The sequence below is a fragment of the Entelurus aequoreus genome, linkage group LG22 (assembly GCF_033978785.1).
Source record: "Entelurus aequoreus isolate RoL-2023_Sb linkage group LG22, RoL_Eaeq_v1.1, whole genome shotgun sequence".
Classification (NCBI taxonomy): Eukaryota; Metazoa; Chordata; class Actinopteri; order Syngnathiformes; family Syngnathidae; genus Entelurus; species Entelurus aequoreus.
Genome location: NC_084752.1, coordinates 41,433,063 through 41,454,649, shown reverse-complemented (window position 1 = coordinate 41,454,649; position 21,587 = coordinate 41,433,063). Strand labels below are relative to the sequence as shown.

General features: G+C 41.4%; 1 protein-coding gene across 1 annotated transcript in view; it reads right to left on the bottom strand.

Annotated features, from left to right (window-relative positions):
* Nucleotides 1-739: 739 nt before the first annotated feature.
* Nucleotides 740-21,587, bottom strand: part of LOC133639736 (zinc finger protein 180-like) — a 53,982-nt gene continuing 33,134 nt past the window's right edge. The window contains exon 5 of the mRNA XM_062033318.1: nucleotides 740-1,825. Within this exon, the coding sequence (XP_061889302.1) occupies nucleotides 1,026-1,825 (800 nt within the window). The 3' untranslated portion in view covers nucleotides 740-1,025. The remainder of the gene's footprint in view (nucleotides 1,826-21,587) is intronic.

Below are 21,587 nucleotides of genomic sequence, written 5' to 3'. Positions count from 1 at the left end.
GCACTTTGGAAACATTCTTGTTGTGTAAATGTGCTATAAAAATAAAGTGGATTGGATTGGATTGGATGTTAATTACAAACTAAGTGTGAGATATAAATAATAATGTTTGTATATAGTATATAATTGGTGCAAAGGTTTAACACGTGTACAAGGATATTTCACATGCCTCTACTGTGTATATCATTGAACTGTGTTTATGTTGTGTATATGTATTTATAATATGTTGTACAAAGGACATTTCATCATTTTCGGAAATTCATCTTGTACTTGAAATTGTTTATAGGGTTAGGCGCAATAAGTGTTCAACTTCAGCCAAACCCTTTCGGTCTGCAACATTTTCTTTTTCAATCTATGAATGTACAACTGTTTGTTTATTTTGTTGACCACTGACCGAAGAAGAAGAATAAACTAATGATGATGAAGATGTATCTGTGCAAGTGAACCATGGATCCACAAGGGACAACAACCCTTTCCACAGACTACACACACACATCAGAAACATAAATGTTAGAAGCCTACAACAATATATGTGAAGAAGACTTTAGGATGAAAAGTGAAGATGTGAGGTGAAATAAGTACAAATGCAGCAATAAAAACAAGCAACTCCACTCACGATGGCTCTAAAGTTCAGTGATGTGTTGCTAACTTCAACATTTTTCTTCTTTGTTGATGTTTTGCAGTAGTTAACATCCATGATGTAACAATGCTGCTAATCTACCAGAGTCCACATTTTGTTGACCATTTTATTCATTCATACTTATAATTGGATAATAACATCAATAAAATGCAATGGAAAAAATGTGTGAAAAAAATACAAATGATAATAATAAGATGTCCTCTCTTCAAAGATGAGAAAATACAATAAAATAGTAGCTACTTATATAATATTCAATACATGCAAGTAAGTGCAGGACAACATATAAGACTAGAAGATGAGAAGCACTACATACAACATCAAATATACATTCTTATTAAACATGCTGTGTTTTTAAACTACATTTAGCACAATCACTGTTTAAGTGTTTTTAAATCCCTGCAGCTTCCATGACTGTTGCACACTTGTGTTTACTCACCTGATACTTAAACCTGAACCTTTTAACACACACAGTGCAACTAAACGGGTTCTCTCCAGTGTGTGTTCTCATGTGTATGGTCATGTTTTGCTTTCTGGAGAAACTCTTCTTACAAACAGAGCAAGTAAAAGGTTTCTCACCTGTGTGTGTTCTCATGTGTAATATCATGTTATTCTTCGTGCTGAATCTTTTAGCACATGCTGAGCAAGAAAAGGGTTTCTCTCCAGTGTGTATTCTCATGTGTTTGGTCATGTGATATTTTGTGGAGAAACTCTTCTTACAAACGGAGCAAGTAAAAGGTTTCTCTCCAGTATGTGTTCTCATGTGTTCTGTAAAATGACACTTCAGTCTAAATGATTTCCCACATTGAGAGCAGTCAAAGTGTTTGTTGTTAGTGTGATGTCTCGTATCACCTTTAGAGTCCTTTTTACTCTCCAAAGGTTTTTGGATGTGGTCACTGTGATCAGAAGAGTGTGACATCATGTGGTCCATGTCTGACAGTGGAGCAAAGATGCTGTCTGGTTCTGACTTTATATCTTCACAATGCTCTCCATCAGCTTCTGTGATGTGTTGACTTACAAGCTCCGCCCCTCTGTTCTCCTCACTTTGACTGTGATGAAGCTGTAAGGACTGAGCTTCATCTTCATCATGAAGCTGCTCCTCTTTAATGTGGGAGGGGGCCTGTAGCTCCTTCTGTCCCACACTGGTGTGCCACTCCTCTTCATGACTCCCCGCTGACACCCGCTGGACGTCTGCAGGACAAATGAGGTGTTACTGTATTGAAGTAATTCAAACTATTGACATGTGAGCTAGGCCAAATAGACAGTGATGGGCAAGCTACCTGGACAATGTAGTAAGCTAAGCTACAAGTTACTCTCAATTAAATGTAGCTAAGCTATCCTCAGAGAATTGTAGCACGCTACACTGCAAAAGTAGCTTGCCACATCAAAGCTACATTTAACAGCATATATATATATATATATATATATATATATATATATATATATATATATATATATATATATATATATATATATATATATATATATGTGTATATATATATATATATTGGCCCACATGTATAATTTTGATTTGATTTTTATTAAGGATCCCCATTAGCTGGTTGCCTCAACAACCCACTAGTCTTCCTGGGGTCCACAATTCAATACAATTACAAGTAAAAGCATATCATTATAACTACACAATACAGAAAAAAATAAAAGCATCAATAAAAAACAAGCAAACAATTTACAGTCACAGAATAATAATTACCATATAAATATAACTACACAATATAAAACCAAACAAATCATCAACGAGCAAACTAATTTAAAAACTCTGATAAAATATTACTCTCTTTTTAAAAACCTGTTTACTTTCAATGCTGGTGAGAATTTGAGGCAGGTTATTCCAGAGCGATAAAGATCTATGAATAAAATATTTCCGCAAAGCATTCTTCCTGGGACGAGGGAGTACAAAATGCCCCTCACTGGATGCCCTGGTATTATGATTATGTATAGTGCTACTGTGAACTATTTGGGCCATGAGAAAAGCAGGTGTTTTACTACCTGTTACTGACTTGAGCAATATAAGAGTATTAGCTGACAACCTGTTCTGCACTGTTAGCCAGGAAAGAGAAGCATGCATTTGGTTCACATTAGTTCTTAGTGAACAACCAAGAACCAGCCTTGCTGCCCTATTCTGGACAATCTGGAGCTTACTGATCTCACCACTTGCAGCAGACGCCCAGACTGTAGAACAATAGTCAAGATGACACAAGACTAAACTCTTAACAATTTGACAAAGAAGAGGTGGATCTGCAAAAGCAGCACATTTTCTGGAAATACCAACAGCCCTTCCCATCTTTGTAACTATATCACTGATATGACTTGACCAGGATAGAGTGCAGTCCAGCATCACTCCAAGGAGCTTGGCACTTCTGACCTGTTGAACTGTTGAAATACCTAGCCTCAAATCCAACTTTGGGTCACAAGATAACCCTTGCCTAGTCCCCAATACAACACTTTTGGTTTTTGACATGTTAAGGACAAGTGTGTTACATACTGTCCAGTCATGCACAGCTTTTAGTTCCTCACTCAATACTACATTAAGTACACTGCATGATGGTGCAGCATGATATAAGGTTGCATCATCAGCATAAAGAACCAATCTTGCACGCCCGGTAGCCCAAGGTAAATCATTGGTGAATATAGAAAAAAGTAAAGGTCCTAGGCAACTTCCCTGTGGAACACCACAATCCAAACTTCTGCTATTAGACAAGCTGCCATTAAGATACACCTGTTGTGATCTTGAGGACAAATAACTCTGTATCCACATTAAAGCAGAAGTGTTAAAACCATAACATTTAAGTTTGTCAATTAAAAGAGAGTGGTCAATCACGTCAAATGCAGCACTAAAATCTAACAGCACAGCTCCAACCAACATAGAATTATCTATAGCATTAAGCCAATCGTCCGTCATTTGTATAAGAGCCGTGGACGTAGAGTGGCCCGTTCTATATGCATGTTGAGAATAAGTTGCTAGCCCATTTGATTGAAAGTAAGCTTGAATTTGTGCATACACACATTTCTCCAGTATTTTACATAACCCAGGTAGGATGCTTATTGGTCTAGAATTGGCCTCATTGAAAGCCAATTTGGTATCCTTATGTAGAGGAGTAACCTTAGCCACCTTCCATATCTTTGGACACAGGCCCACTTGTAAACATTTATTAAAAATATGACAAACAGGCACTGATATGATACCAGCAGTCATTTTCAGTCATTTACTATCCAGGTTGTCTACACCAGCTACTTTGTTGTCCGCAAGAGAGTGTAGTAACCTCTCAACCTCACTGACTTCAACCTGATGAAAATTGAATTCACACCCCTTATTATCCATTATAATATTCCTAATGAGGTCAGCTGATTTGTTGTTTTTGGATATATGCATACCATGCCTTAATTGAGATACCTTGTCAACATAATAGTTATTAAAATGATAGGCAATGTCACATGGCTTAGTGAGTACCAACACATTTGATTCCACAAAAGGTGTACAGACATTGTTCTTTCTACCCATGATTTCATTCAAAACATTCCATACGTTTTTGCTATCATATCTCACATCATATAACCTCTGTTTGTAATATTCCCTTATTTAACTTTGTGACCTGGTTTCTTAAGGAACAGTACTTATGCCTGTCTTCAATTAAACCTGAGTTGAGGCTTTTTTAGCCATGTCTCTTTCTGTCGTTAAACTCCTAAGTCCATTATCAATCCATGGGGCAGACTTAGTTTTGACAGAAAACTTCTTCAAAGGGGCATGCTTGTCCACAACACTCATGTACATTAACATAAATAAGTCCAGTGCAGCCTCAGGGTCTTCCTCACTGCACACCTCGTTCCAATTTAAACAGGATATTTCATCAATAAAACATTCTTCATCAAATCTCTTATAACACCTTGTAAAAATAATTTTCACTTTAGGTTTAGGAACCCTTGTCTTTCTAGTGACAGATATTATATTGTGGTCAGTAAAACCTACAGGAACCGAGACTGCTTTGGAGCTTTGGCCCGGAACATTAGTATAAATATGATCAATGCATGTAGCTATAATAATACCATCACTATTACTACCTATTCTCATGGGAGGGGCAACAATTTGGGACAGATTGCAAGCATTTATAATGTATAGTAACTTATTTTTGTTTGTACACCCCTGTCCCAGCCAGTCATATCACCCAGTAAATAGATTTCTCTATTCTCATCTGATATCCTGTCAAACATCTCACATAACTCCTTCAGATACAGAGCATCAGCACTAGGAGGCCTATAGAAACAGCATACTATAATTGGTTTCAAATAAGGCAGATAGACCTGCACACAAATAGCTTCAATACTCTCCCTCATCAAATCATTACGCACTTTGATAGATAAATGATAGATAAATGATTCTGAACATAAATAGCCACCCCACCCCCAAACCTGTTCCTATCTTTCCTAAAAATTGAGAACCCCTCAATGGCTACAATTGAATCAGAAAAGGAATCATCAAGGTGGGTCTCAGAAATGGCAAAGATATTAATAAAATTATCTCTGATAATACACTCTACTTCCTGATACTTATTACGCAGGCTGCATACATTCACGTGAGCTAACACCAGGCCCCTATGAAGGCCCAGCTTAGTGCAGGACATAACAGTACTGGAAGTAGTCATGACACAGGCCAAACCAAGATACTAAAAACACCCACGAATGCCCATTCTAAAAAAGCCAGGGGGTAACCTTTGGGTCCCGATACAGCTGTCCATTTATGTACAGCCTATCCACTGTTAGTGCCACTCTCTTGTTCTGGGCTCGATTCTCTCTCATGATCGGTGACAGTTTCTTTCTCCTATCGTTGATCTCAGCCGGGAAGTGGTCATTTAACCAGAGAGAGGTCCCTTTCAGCTCCTTTCCTCGGCTTTTCACCAACTCTTTGTGCTTAAAATGCTCAAAACGAGCTATTATGGGACAGACTTTATTGTCCACAGGTCTGCCCATTCTGTGCACTCTGGAGAAAGTAATGTCTCTTACCACCTCCGGGGAGAGCTTGAGCTTATCCGACATGAACTCTCTTACAGTTTTTTCCGGATCGGCGTTGCCCTCTCGGATCCCCGAGAAAATGAGATTGTCTCTCATGTCCCTGCACTGTATATCCAACAGCGTGTCTTTAATGCGCCTATAGTCCGCGGTAAGAAAGTCGGTAGATCTCTGCATGTCAGTCATCGCACCTCTCAGAAAGACATTATCCTTTCTAAGATCCTCAATCTCCTTCTGACTGAATTCTAGGCTACTTCTCAAGTCACGGATGTTGTGCTGTAGTGCATCCAGAATATCCAGCTTGCTCAGTCTCGCGTTGATCCATTCCAATACGGATGCGTCGACCTCCATGCTACCACCCGGCTCACCTCCGCTATCGGCCGAGCCACGCTGAGATCGGTGTCTCCTGGCTGGTTGTTTGACTTTACACGCAGCCCCACCAGACACCTCCTTCTTGTCACTCTTTTTGTTGGTCATCTCAACTGTGACTGTCCAAAAACCCGGTATCAAACGTGCGATCGTTAAAATACCAAGCTCAAGGCGAGCTGGAGGTTAGCGACTGGCTAGCTAGCCACCTGGCTAAAAACAAACCAGGCTAGCTAGCGGTCGGTGAAGTTTTTAAACAAACAAGGACACCTTGATCACTTTAGAATTGTCCATAAAGTGTCCATAAAAGTATCCAGAATAGGTATCAAAAATAAAATATGGTATATTTGCGACCTAAAATTGGATAAAAACGCAAATTTCTGCTCGCAGCAATGGAGAAGTTGACTTCAGACGTCACGTCACGATGGAGGAGAATGTTCAATTGCCAATGTTTATGTTGTCCATGAAAAGAAGTTGGTAAGAAGCAAAAGAAAAACAACCAACCATGGATGACAAAAGGACTGAAAAATGCTTGTCACAAAAAAAACACATTCTATGGAATATTAATAACACAGACATCTTTAGAGGCAGAAAATAAGTATAAGAAATATAAAAACAAGCTAATTGGTATACTAGGAACATGTAAGAAGGAATACTACAGACAATTATTAAAGAAGAACAGAAACAACATGAGAGCAACATGGGGCATCCTAAATAGCATCATTAAAAATGCTGCTAGGAGTAGGAGGAAGTGCTGCGTCAGTAATGCTGTAGTCTCGCGAGAGAGAGCGTACGTGACGCGGGGAAAAAAATAGAATCAAGTGGCACACTCAGCTGCCAAACAATTCTGATTCATTCACAAAATAAAGCAAATAAAACTTAAATATCAAAATCTGGAGGCACTTGAAGGCTACATCGAAGAGTGCTACGACCGTCTCGTCATGGGGAAGCCATCTAAGACGCCAACGTCTAAAAGAAGCCGCCCGGAGGACTCACCTGGCCATGTGTCACCGCCCGGTACAAACTTCACCGACATCCTGGATTCCATCGACAAGAGGCTGACTTGTTTGGATGGCCGCCTCGCACTTGTCGAGGTGCTCCACAAGAAATTCCAAGCCATCCGAGAGGGTTTGGAATTCGGTCAACAGCAGGTCATTTCTCTCGCCAAGGAGAACGCCGCTCTTCGTGAGTCCGAAAAATCCCTCACCGACGGAGTGACGCAACTCACTCGAGAAAACAGGAGCATGAAGGAGACGATGCTGGACCTCCAGGCGAGAAGCATGAGGGACAATCTGGTCTTCGCAGGAATACCGGAAAAGACAGAGGAAGATCCCGAGGAAACCATCAAGTCCTTCAGGGAACACCAGCTCAAGCTTCCAGCGGACACCATCAGGAACATCATCTTCCATCGCGTCCACTGGCTTGGAGCCAAAAAGCCGGAGAACAGGAGGCCGAGACCCATCGTAGCTAAATTCGAAGACTTCAAGCAGAAGGAGCGGGTGAGGAACCAGGGCAGAGAGCTGAAAGGATCCAAGTTCAGCATCAACGACCAGTTTCCAAAGGAAATCCTCCACAGGCGCCGCCATCTGTTCCCGCCTCGTAAGAAGTTTATCACCGAAGGATGCTGTGCTGTCATCGCGGTGGATAAACTTTTTATCAACGGTCAACTTTACCGTGATCCGACGGTCAACTCCTCAACATCAACCGTTTCAGGGCTAAAGGTCAAACCACCACCATATCCATCATGGAGCTGCAGTATGCAGACGATAATGCCCTTGTAGCCCTCTCTGAAGAGGACCTACAGTGCACTCTGTCTGCTTTTGCTAAGGCATACAAACATCTTGGTCTTGCCATCAATATAAAGAAAACCCAAATCCTCCACCAATCTCCACCAAACAGTAGTGCGCCTGTCCTGCCCCCAAACCTCTCAATTGACAAAATCCGACTGGAAAATGTGGACCACTTCCCATATCTCGGGAGCCTCCTGTCATCTAAAGCTGTCATTGAAGATTAAATTCACCACCGCTTCAGCTGTGCCAGTGGGGCCTTCTCAAGGCTGAGGAAGCGAGTCTTCGAGAACCGTGACCTCCAAGCAAAGACCAAAATCCTGGTCTACAAAGCAGTCGTGCTCCACACCCTTCTGTATGGGTCAGAAGCCTGGACCACCTACAGCAGGCACTTAAAGGCACTCGAGACCTACCATCATAGATGTCTCAGAAAAATCCTCAGGATCAGCTGGGAGGACCGACGCACCAACACCAGCGTCCTGGAAGAGGCTGGCTTGCCCACCATCACTGCCACGATTGCTCAAAACCAACTCAGATGGACTGGCCATGTAGTCCGCATGCCTGACTCTCGCCTCCCAAAACAAGTCCTTTATTCCCAGCGTGTTGAAGGGAAACGGGCCCCGGGAGATCAAAAGAAGATATTTAAGGATAACATCAAGGCAAACCTGACAAAGTGTCGCATAGACCTTAAGTCTTGGGAAGTCAAGGCAACAGACAGGACGATGTGGAGAAACCTTGTCCATGAGGGTGCCGCGCAATATAATGACGACCTCCGCCATGCTGCACAAGACAAGCGCAGACTAAGAAAGGAGAGAGCATCCACCAAACAGGCCCAACCCAAACCCACCACCACTACATTTCCTTGTCCACATTGCCCCAGAATAATCGGGTCCAAAATCGGCCTCCACGCCCACCTGAAGACCCACAAGGACCAGGAAGGAGAACAGTCATACTCAAGCACGAGTTACCGCCGATGATGATGATGTATGTATATGTGTATGTGTGTATGTACGTGTAGGTGTGTGTATGGGTGTGGGTGTGGATGTATGGTGGATCGATTGGCCTGGCTGTGGATGAGTTGGGGTAGGTGGGTTTGGTCGGCCTCGTGGTAGCTGGGGGTGTGCGTTGTTGTGGTTTACGGGGTCGGTCGCTTTTTTTTGTTTGTTTCGGTTTCGGCGACCGCGGGTGTTTGTACTGCGACGGGCGGTGGTGGTGATAGTTGCTGTGGTGCTACAGCGGTTGGCATCGCTGTGTTGGGTTGGAGTGGTTGGGGGGCTGTGGCTGGTATCTGTGCGCTTGTGGGGTTGTGGGGGCTGGCTGGCGTTGGCTTGCCGCTGGTTTGATGGCTGAAGTACATTGGCTTCTTCCCCCGTTGGGGGTGCCATCCCCTGGCTGGGACTCGTATGGGCACGTTGCTGTGTGGATGGCCGGGATGCGGTGTTTGCGTTAGGCATGGGGGCTGTGCAGTTTTTCTGCATTTGGTTGCTGGTATGGGGCTCTGCGGGGTTGGGTTGGGGCGGGCGAGGGAATGGCTTTTGTTTGGCAGGGGGTGGGCTCGCGTGGCATCACGCTAAAGTGGTCTGTGTGGGGTCACGGGCCGGGGGGGTGGGGGGGGGGGGGGCCCTCCTGGCCGTAGTTCCTCGTTGTCGGCCACATGGACTGGGGGGGGGGGGGGGGGATGTCCGGGCCCTCTACTCCTCCTACTTATAGCACACACAGTCACACATATATAAGGACTTTGGGGGGATTGTCCTGCGGGGAGGCATGGGGGGGGGTTGAGGATGCCTCCTATGGGGCTCAGTCCTCCTGTCTTGTCCCCTGCTCGTCCATCCCTCAATCTTAGCTGCATATTAGACACTTAGGATTTGGGGGGCTCGGCTTGGTTGGGACCCACCATGACCTTGATGGTCCCGCAATTTTAATCGCATTATTAGTTCCCACAAGCATACATATCTCACTCACGCTACAGTACACACATCAATAGGGACTGGAGGTCGGCTGCAATGGCTGATGTAACGCAGGTGTCAAATTCATACCTTTTTGAATGTGACTGGTATGATCTTGCCTGCTAGTTACTCTTTGAGCGCTGTGCGTGCTTCCGGGTCACGTGACCGCCGCGGTCCAATTAGCTGGGCTTATAAGCCGGTACCAGGAAGTGGCCAGCAGACAGACCGATTGTATGCTCGAGGTAGAGTTTTTATTTTTGTTTCACCTGTAATATTGTGCTGACTGAGTATAAACTAAAATGCCTACTTTGTAACTTTATAGAGCCGACTACCAGCGCCGGAGTTTTTTCTCATTAAGCTGTGTGTGACTGTAGAAGAGTTGGTGAGTCCATATTTATGAACATAGCACCTTTAGCATGTATGTTTCTTCGATTGTTTCATTGCAGCAGTCTTCTGGCATATTCTCAATCGTCCATATACAAGGTTTATGATTCAAACCTTTGATAACTATTTGTGTATTGAATGTACTTTTAAATGTGTTTTGATAATAAGCACGTTTAGTGCACTGATTGTTTGTAATAGGTCATATTTATGCTGCTAATAGTTATTTTGGCATTTTATTGCATATTGTGATTCTGACATGTATTGATTTATATTGTACAATATTGAGCAAAGAACTAGAACATATTCTGGATACGTTATAATACAATTAGTGTTATTTAAAGAAGATATTTTGTGTACACATGGATTTATAAGAATGTTCCTGGCTCCTACACAGGCCAGGCTTCTTTTTTTTTTGATGGCGAGCTAAAGAAAGAAGATCTAGTCCAAGGACTGTGTCTTGGAAGATTCCAGCCAGGAACCACCACCTGTTCTGTCTGGGCGGGTAGGAGGCTCTCGAGCCGACTCTTTACATTTTTTTCCCCCATCTTTAACCAGCAGTACATGGATTGTACTGCCATCCTTTTTTTCCCCACAAACTCTAAGTCTGAATGAGCTTTATTCAGATCCAGAGACATTAATTACTGAAATTTGAATGGTGTATATATGTATATAGTCACTGTTATTTTCCAGATTACTTTCCTGTTGAATGGCCATTCAACATATTGTGTGTATATATCTGCTGTCCCTCACAAATTGTTTAATACACGGTGTTAACCAACCTGCAATTTGAGCTTTGCCTTCTCTCTCCAAGTCGAAACCCTAGTCTTTTGTTCCTAGCCCATAAAACCCCATATTTATTGCATTGATTGTAGCACGGATTGGTTACACTGACCTCCTAATTTTAACTACCGTACACAGTAGACACTCTGGGGCATTGTACACATGCATGGGGGGGTGGGAGGGGGTTGGGGTTCGGCGCACCCCTCATTGCCCCGTCGGCCGGGGCGGATTGCGGGGACTGCGGTCTGGTGGCCTGCCAGGCTTTTATTCATTTATTATTTTTTTTATTTTTTATTTATTTTTTATTTTTATTATTTACTTATTTTATTTTATTTTATTTTTTTATTTATTTAATATTTTAATTTAATTGTAATTTTATTATTATTATTTCTTATTATTCTTATTATTTATTTGCGTGTGGCGTCACGCGGGTCTCACTTCTTGTTGGGTGGGGTCCGTGCCCGTGTGGCCCGACCTTGCGCTGTGGGGTCTCTGTTGGTGACTTGATGTGGTGGCGGCGCGGCCCCCGTGTCTGGTCTGGATGCTGTGTCTCGGTTGTTTGGGCGGTGGTGTTTTTGTGTGGGTTTGGATTGGGGTGGTGGGGTCTTTTGGTGGGGGGGGGATGTTGGTGTCTCTTGTTTGCGTGTTGGCGTTTGGGCTGGCTGGCGCTGGCTGGTCTCCATGATCCTGTTGGCGTGTGGTTGCCGGTCGCAATTTTTTTTGATCGCTTTGATTTGATTGGGTGGTGCTGGCTGTCTGGGGGTATTGCAGCTGCTGTTTCTGTTGCCGTTTGTTTGTGGTGTGGGCGCCCGTGGCTGCTGGGTCTGGTGCAGGGGGGTGGCTAAAGTTGTGACTGGTGGCAGCGCGCGCGTGGTGGTTGTCGGGGCTGACGAACTGTGTATATGTATGTATATGTGTGTGTATGTGTATGTATGTATGTATGTGTATGTATATGTATATATGTGTATTTGTGCATGTGTACATGTGTATGTATATGTATATAGGTATGTACAAACCCTGTTTCCATATGAGTTGGGAAATTGTGTTAGATGTAAATATAAACGGAATACAATGATTTACAAATCCTTTTCAACCCATATTCAATTAAATGCACTACAAAGACAACATATTTGATGTTCGAACTCAAAAACTTTATTTTTTTTTTGCAAATAATAATTAACTTAGAATTTCATGGCTGCAACACGTGCCAAAGTAGTTGGGAAAGGGCATGTTCACCACTGTGTTACATGGCCTTTCCTTTTAACAACACTCAGTAAACGTTTGGGAACTGAGGAGACAAATTTTTGAAGCTTCTCAGGTGGAATTCTTTCCCATTCTTGCTTGATGTACAGCTTAAGTTGTTCAACAGTCCGGGGGTCTCCGTTGTGCTATTTTAGGCTTCATAATGCGCCACACATTTTCAATGGGAGACAGGTCTGGACTACAGGCAGGCCAGTCTAGTACCCGCACTCTTTTACTATGAAGCCACGTTGATGTAACAAGTGGCTTGGCATTGTCTTGCTGAAATAAGCAGGGGCATCCATGGTAACGTTGCTTGGATGGCAACATATGTTGCTCCAAAAGCTGTATGTACCTTTCAGCATTAATGGCGCATTCCCAGATGTGTAAGTTACCCATGTCTTGGGCACTAATACACCCCCATACCATCACACATGCTGGCTTTTCAACTTTGCGCCTATAACAATCCGGATGGTTCTTTTCCTCTTTGGTCCGGAGGACACGACGTCCACAGTTTCCAAAAACAATTTGAAATGTGGACTCGTCAGACCACAGAACACTTTTCCACTTTGTATCAGTCCATCTTAGATGAGCTCAGGCCCAGCGAAGTCGACGGCGTTCCTGGGTGTTGTTGATAAACGGTTTTCGCCTTGCATAGGAGAGTTTTAACTTGCACTTACAGATGTAGCGACCAACTGTAGTTACTGACAGTGGGTTTCTGAAGTGTTCCTGAGCCCATGTGGTGATATCCTTTACACACTGATGCCGCTTGTTGATGCAGTACAGCCTGAGGGATGGAAGGTCACGGGCTTAGCTGCTTACGTGCAGTGATTTCTCCACATTCTCTGAACCCTTTGATGATATTACGGAGCGTAGATGGTGAAATCCCTAAATTCCTTGCAATAGCTGGTTGAGAAAGGTTTTTCTTAAACTGTTCAACAATTTGCTCAGGCATTTGTTGACAAAGTGGTGACCCTCGCCCCATCCTTGTTTGTGAATGACTGAGCATTTCATGGAATCTACTTTTATACCCAATCATGGCACCCACCTGTTCCCAATTTGCCTGTTCACCTGTGGGATGTTCCAAATAAGTGTTTGATGAGCATTCCTCAACTTTATCAGTATTTATTGCCACCTTTCCCAACTTCTTTGTCACGTGTTGCTGCCATCAAATTCTAAAGTTAATGATTATTTGCAAAAATAAAAATGTTTATCAGTTTGAACATCAAATATGTTGTCTTTGTAGCATATTCAACTGAATATGGGTTGAAAATGATTTGCAAATCATTGTATTCCGTTTATATTTACATCTAACACAATTTCCCAACTCATATGGAAACAGGGTTTGTATGTATATTTCTGGGGGTACGCTCTGGGCCTGCCTGTCAGGCGGGGGTCGGCGCCTCAGGCTACTGCATCCGGACTGCGTGTCTGGAGCTCCTGGGTCCCACTGACCATCCCTTCCGGGTGCCCGTCTTGGTTGGGGCCTACTGGGTCTAGTCCCTGCGTCTACTGTGGTAGCTTGGTGCTGCGAGTCGGCCAGTTGCTGGGGTAGTGACCTTGTGTGTCAGCATGTCTGTGATCTTCTTTTAATTATTTTTTTTAAATGTATTTATTTTTTAATATATTTTATTAATATTATTTTTTTATTTTTCCCCTCCCTCAGGGGGGGGGGGGGGGGGGGGGGGGCTCGGCGAGGCGGATCCTGGTTGTTCCATCTCCATCGTTGGGGTCCCTGTGGGTGGTTCCCGTGGCCCCGTGCTGGGTGGTCTTGCTGCGGCCGACTTGGGTGGGGTGGCCGGGGGCTGGCCTCGCCGCGCTCTCCAGGGGTGGGGGCTAGTGGGGGCACGGTTGCCGGTGGGGCGGTCTTCCCGTCCGGTTGCGGGGAGTCTCCGGGCCCCCCGGGCGGGGCGTCCCGCCTTTCTGCCCGTGTGGGGTGTGGTCTCTCGCTGGCTTGGGGTCTGGCTGTCCCCAGCTTTTCTCGTGCCTTGTCCTCTGCCGGGTGCGTCTGTCTGCGGCCTGCTGCTGACCCTTGTGGGCGGCGCGGTGGGCCGGGCTCTGGGGTTCCTGTCGCTGTCCGGCTTGGCTGCGTGGGGGCGGTGGTCCCTGGTTCCCTGGGCACCACACTTACTGTTTGTGGGTTGGGCTCTCGGGGAGCCTGGGGCCGTACTCTGGCTCCCACATTGTACATACAAATTCACATATACTCACATACATACATACACAGGTACCTACGCTCCCACATACATATACAAATACAGTACATATTTACATACTCAAAGTTCGTACATCCACATGCACATTCATTATACAAACATACACATACTGTACATATACACTCACTGTACAAACACATATACACATTCTGTACATATACATTCACTGTACAGACATACATATACACATACTGTACATATACATTCACTGTACAAACACAAAACAATAACAGTGCAATACTTTTTCATAACATGGTCACTAGTGTCTAGTTTCTCTTGTTATATTCTTATTTTACTGTTATATTTTTATTCTCATTGACAGACAGACAGACAGAGATCGTAAGAACTTGAAGTAATAATGAAGATTGAAAACAAATTACAAAAAACTAAATCCAAAACAAATTAACTAAAAGCTTACCTTTTTTATATTTGCATAGTATGTATATATTATTAATGTTGTAAATATAAATCTTTATATATTTAAAAATGCTGGTCCTAAAGAGGTAGGCATTTTTCAGAGGTTGTCAAGAAGGTCACACATACAATAACGTGTGTGTGTGTGTGTGTGTGTGTGTTCTTGAGACATGAAGAAGGAAAAGTATTTTCCATATGAGGAGGTGTGAACAAGTGATGACATAAATCATGGTCCCAATAACATTGCATCTAATACTAGAGTATGTGAACATTGCTCCAAAGTCAGGGTTTTTTGTTGATTTAATGTGCGTAAAAAATTAACATTGACAGGTGCAAAGGCAGCAATATTGACGTCCCACTGGGGTGAGTTTTTTTCCTTGCCCGTATGTGGGCTCTGTACCGAGGATGTCGTTGTGGCTTGTACAGCCCTTTGAGACACTTGTGATTTAGGGCTATATAAATAAACATTGATTGATTGATTGATTGATAAAACAAGACAGCATCTAAAGAAGGACTAAAGAAGGACTTCCCTATTCATCCCCCTCTGGTCAACATATGTAATAACAAGTGTGAGTAAGAAATTGAAATGTGCCTCCTTTGGCCAAAATGTATAAAATAAACATGTATATAGAGACATACTGTAATAACTTGAAGTAAATAATGAGGATTAAAAACCAATTACAAACAAAACATTTAAAACAAAACTTATTAAAATTAACTAAAAGCTTACCTTTTTTATATTTGCATAGTATGTACGTATTAATGTTGTAAATACACATCTTTATATATCTAGAAAGGGTGGTCCTAAAGAGGTAGGCACTGTCACATCTAATAGAGAGCCAAATACTAGAGTCTGTGAACATTGCTCCAAAGTCAAGATTTGTTGTTGATTTAATGTGCATACAAAAGTGAACATTGACAGGTGCAAAGGCAGCAATATATGATAGAACTAGACGGCAGCTAAAGAAGGACTTTCCTATTCATCCCCAAAAAACCTGCCAGGTGAGCAGCTGATTTTACCACTTCTGGTGCTGACGTAAGACAACCCGCGTCCCATATGTTTTTTTTTTAATGAAATAAGTTTATTTCCATCATATAATCAACCATCAACCATTCTGTGTGACCAGTTTAACAGTACAGATGATACATATTTAACAATCATACACATTTACACACAAAAAGAAAAGAAAAAGAATGACGGAAAAAGGAATAGGCTGAAGCCAAGTTTATATTTGCGGGGATTACCCCCAATACTTCTTAGACGGAAACACAAATAATGACAACATAAAGGAAGTAGTTGAAAGCTTCAATAATTACTTTGTAAATATTGGACCAAAATTGGAAGAAAGGATTCCAGACCCAGTTTCAATTGAGGACTATAATGATACCATAGAGCCAAATCCCAACTCCATGTTCCTCAGTAATGTGACACAGGAGGAAATAGTTATAATCCTGTAATCTAAGACTTCAACTGATTGTAATGGAATTGATATGGAAACCATAAAAAAGGTTCTAGAAGAGATCTCAGGACCATTCATGTATATTAGTAACCTATCGTTTCAAATACCCAAACACAATGAAAATAGCTAAAGTTGCACCAATTTATAAGACTGGAGACAAACACCAATTTACAAATTATAGACCTGTTTCTTTACTTCCACAGTTTTCATTGAAAAAGTGTCCAATAACAGATTAGAGAGTTTCACAAACAAACATAGAATACTAGAAGAGAACCAATATGGATACACAGCTAATGTTTCAACTTTGATGGCTTTAATTGAAATGACAGAAGAAATGAGCAATGCAATAGATAGTAAAAAATGTGCAGCAGCAGTGTTGTTGGATCTAACTAAAGCATTTGACACAATTAATCACAATATTTTCATCAAACAACTAGAAGGATATGGCATCAGAGGGTTGGTCTTAAACTGGATTAGAAGTTATTTAACCAACAGGAAACAATACGTGAAGCTAGGCGAACACACGTCTACAACGCTAAATATATCCTGTGGTGTACCTCAGGGATCAATACTAGGACCTACATTATTCAATCTCTATATAAATGACATTTGTAAAGTTATAAAATATTTAAAGTTAGTATTATTTGCGGATGATACAACAGTGTTTTGTTCAGGAGAGAACACACAGAAGATAATACAAATAAAAACAGAAGAAATTAACACAATAAAAAGATGCTTTGACAAAAACAGACTATCTTTGAATCTCAGTCAAAGTAAAATAATGCTATTTGGTAACAGTAGAAGAGAAAGTCAGACACAAATAGACGGAATAGAAATTGAAAGAGTACCGTATTTTTCAGACTATAAGTCGCAGTTTTTTTCATAGTTTTACCGGGGTGCGACTTATGCTCAGGAGCGACTTATGTGTGAAAATATTAACACATTAGTGTAAAATATCAAATAATATTATGTAGCTCATTCACGTAAGAGACTAGACGTATAAGATTTCATGGGATTTAGCGATTAGGAGTGACAGATTGTTTGGTAAACGTATAGCATGTTCTATATGTTATAGTTATTTGAATGACTCTTACCATAATATGTTACGTTAACATACCAGGCACGTTCTCAGTTGGTTATTTATGCCTCATATAACGTACACTTATTCAGCCTGTTGTTCACTATTCTTTATTTATTTTAAATTGCCTTTCAAATGTCTATTCTTGGTGTTGAGTTTTATCAAATAAATTTCCCCCCAAAATGCGACTTATACTCCAGTGTGACTTATATATGTTTTTTTCCTTCTTTATTATGCATTTTCGGCCGGTGCGACTTATACTCCGAAAAATACGGTAAATGAAACCACATTTCTAGGTATAATAATTGATGATAAATTGAACTGGAAATCTCAGGTAAAAAATATATAACAAAGTAGCCAGAAACACGTCAATAATGAATAAAGCAAGGCAAGGCAAGGCAACTTTATTTGTATAACGCTTTTCATACACAAGGCATACTCAAAGTGCTTCACAGACAACAAAGCGAAATGAAAGAAAATAAAAGCAAAATTAAAATGCAGACAATAAAAACAAAAACAGTGCGGACGTTAAAAATTAAAAGATTTAGCTGAAAGCTAAGGTGAACATAAAAGTCTTCAGTCTAGTTTTAAAAGTAGTCAGAGTTGGGGAAAGTCTGACATCTTCAGGAAGTTTATTCCAGCTATTTGTTGCATAGTGACTGAATGATGCTCTCCCTTGATTTGAGTTTACTCTTGGAACCGCTAACAGATTGGTCTCAGAAGATCTTAGTGATCTAGAGGGCTTATATAGTGGGAGCATATCAGTGATATACTTGGGCCCTAGACCATGTAGTGATTTATATGTGAGCAGGAGGATTTTTAAATCAATTCTCTGATGTACAGGGAGCCAATGTAAGGATTTAAGAATTGCTGTAATGTGCTCACATTTTTTGGTCTTTGTTAGAACTCTAGCAGCAGCGTTCTGAACAAGCTGTAGCTGCCTGACAGTTTTTTTGGGAAGACCTGCAAGGAGACCATTACAATAGTCTAGCCTACTGGTAATAAACGCATGTACAAGTTTTTCAAAGTCTTGAGCTGACATGAGCCCTCTAAGTCTTTTTACATTTTTGAGGTGATAGTAGGCCGATTTTGTTACTGACTTGATGTGACTGTCGAAATGTAAATCAGAATCTAAAATAACCCCAAGATTTCTGGCTTTATTTGAGGTTTTCAGGGACAGTGATTGAAGGTGTTGGACGACTTTAAACCTTTCTTTTTTTAGCACCAAAAACAATTATCTCAGTTTTATCTTCATTTAGTTGTAGGAAATGTTGGCACATCCAGTGTTTGACTTGCTCAATGCACTGGCACAGAAGATCTATGGGGCGATAGTCATTTGGTGATAGCGCTACATATAATTGGGTGTCATCAGCATAGCAATGATGGTCAATGTTATTATTTTGCATGATTTGTCCTAGTGGGAGCATATAGATGTTAAATAAAGTCGGCCCCAAGATTGAACCTTGGGGGACTCCACACGTTACGTTGGTTGGTTCTGATACAAAGTCACCAATGGAAACAAAATAGTTCCTATCTTGTAGATATGACTTGAACCAGCTTAAAACTGTGCCTGAGATCCCCACCCAGTTTTCCAACCTGTCCAAAAGTATTGAGTGGTGGACAGTGTCAAATGCAGCACTGAGGTCCAAAAGCATTAATACTGAAGTTTTGCCAGAGTCTGTGTTTAGACGGATGTCATTTATAACTTTAAGAAGGGCCGTCTCTGTGCTATGAAGAGGTCGAAATCCTGACTGGAAGTTGTTGTGGCAGCCAGTAGAAGCCAAGAAGTGATTTAGTTGTTGGAGGACAACTTTCTAAATTATTTTACTTATGAATGGTAGATTTGAAATTGGTCTGTAGTTGTTGATAACAGAGGCATCAAGGCTCCGCTTTTTTAGAAGAGCTTTAATGAAAGCCTTCGGGAAATTGCCCGATTGAATAGAATTATTAACTATTTGCAAGACGTCTGTTGATAGGCAGTGAAAAACATTCTTAAAGAAGTTGGTAGGTAAAACATCAAGGCAGCAGGTGGATGACTTTAGAGCTGTCACCGTTTCCACTGGAGTTTTAGAGTCTATCGCATTAAAGATTGCCATCATTGCTGTGTTACTTTTGCCTAAATGGGGTGGTGATCCAACTTTTTTACTTGAGATATTGATGGTGCGTCTGATGCCTTCAATTTTATCAGTATAAAAGAATGCAAACTCATTGCATTTCTGCGTGGAGTGGAGTTCGGCTGGTATTTGTGTTGGGGGTTTAGTCAGTCTGTCAACGGTTGCGAATAGGGGTTTGGCCTTATTTGTGTTGCTGTTTATGATATTGGAGAAGAATGTTTCTCTAGCACTTTTTAAGACTAAATTGTAGACCTGGAGGTTCTCTTTATAGATGTCATGGTGAATATGAAGTTTTGTATTCCGCAAAACATGTTCTAGACCAAAAATGACTTCATATTCTCTACTGCTCACTAGTGTTACATATCTGACTTATTGCGTAGAAATATGGGAAATAACTACAAAAGTACACTTCATTCATTAAGTGTATTACAAAAAAGATCAGGTATAATAATACATCATGTTGGATATAGACAACATACAAACACTTTATTTATTGAATCAAAAATACTGAAATTCCACCACATAGTGAATTTGCAAACAGCTAAAATGATACACAAAGCAAACTATAACCTGCTAGCCAAGAATGTACAACAATTCTCAACTAAAGAGGAGAAATATCAACTTAGAGAAAAATGTAATATAAAACATTTGTATGCACGTACAACACTTAAGACCTTCAGTATATCAGTATGTGGAATTAAATGATGGAATGGATTAAGCAAAGCAATCAAACAATGTACTAATATGATCCACTTCAAGAAACTCTTCACACTTAAAGTGTTTACAAAGTACAAAGAAGAAGAACCATGACAAACATTCTCAATTTATTTCATCCATCATTCATTTTCTACATCATCTTACTCATCTCACCATATGAAATATAACTTACTTCACTCATTATTATTGATTTATTTTTATTGTGATTACTTATTGTGGATACATTGAGAACAGGAAGTCAACAAAAGTGTTAGCAACTGTTATGTAAAAGAAAAGGGGTAGGATTAAATAAGCTCTGCTTCTTCCTAGTCCTTTTCCAAAATGTTGAATAGACAAACTGGAAATTGTGATGTATCATGTTGTATGCATGCATGTGTGATGCATCATGTTGTATGCATGCATGTGTGATGTATCATGTTGTATGCATGCATGTGTGATGTATCATGTTGTATGCATGCATGTGTGATGCATCATATTGTATGCATGCATGCATGTGTGATGCATCATGTTGTATGCATGCATGCATGTGTGATGCATCATGTTGTATGCATGCATGCATGTGTGATGCATCATGTTGTATGCATGCATGTGTGATGCATCATGTTGTATGCATGCATGTGTGATGCATCATGTTGTATGCATGCATGTGTGATGCATCATGTTGTATGCATGCATGTGTGATGTATCATGTTGTATGCATGCATGTGTGATGTATCATGTTGTATGCATGCGTGTGTGATGTATCATGTTGTATGCATGCGTGTGTGATGTGTCATGTTGTATGCATGCGTGTGTGATGTGTCATGTTGTATGCATGCGTGTGTGATGTGTCATGTTGTATGCATGCGTGTGTGATGTGTCATGTTGTATGCATGCGTGTGTGATGTGTCATGTTGTATGCATGCGTGTGTGATGTGTCATGTTGTATGCACGCGTGTGTGATGCGTCATGTTGTATGCACGCATGTGTGATGCGTCATGTTGTATGCACGCACGTGTGATGCGTCATGTTGTATGCACGCACGTGTGATGCGTCATGTTGTGTGCACGCACGTGTGATGCGTCATGTTGTGTGCACGCACGTGTGATGCGTCATGTTGTGTGCACGCACGTGTGATGCGTCATGTTGTGTGCACGCACGTGTGATGCGTCATGTTGTGTGCACGCACGTGTGATGCGTCATGTTGTGTGCACGCACGTGTGATGCGTCATGTTGTGTGCATGCACGTGTGATGCGTCATATGTGTGCATGCACGTGTGATGCGTCATGTTGTATGCTTGCAAGTTCCAAATAAAGTCAAACTCAAGTCAAGTCAACTAACACTTGGTGGACATTCAAGCCACAAAATGCAAATGGAGTATTGTTGGTGTATTTTGGATGGTTATAGAGGACCTCCCATTGGCTCCATTGCAAGTGGACTTTTATTTACA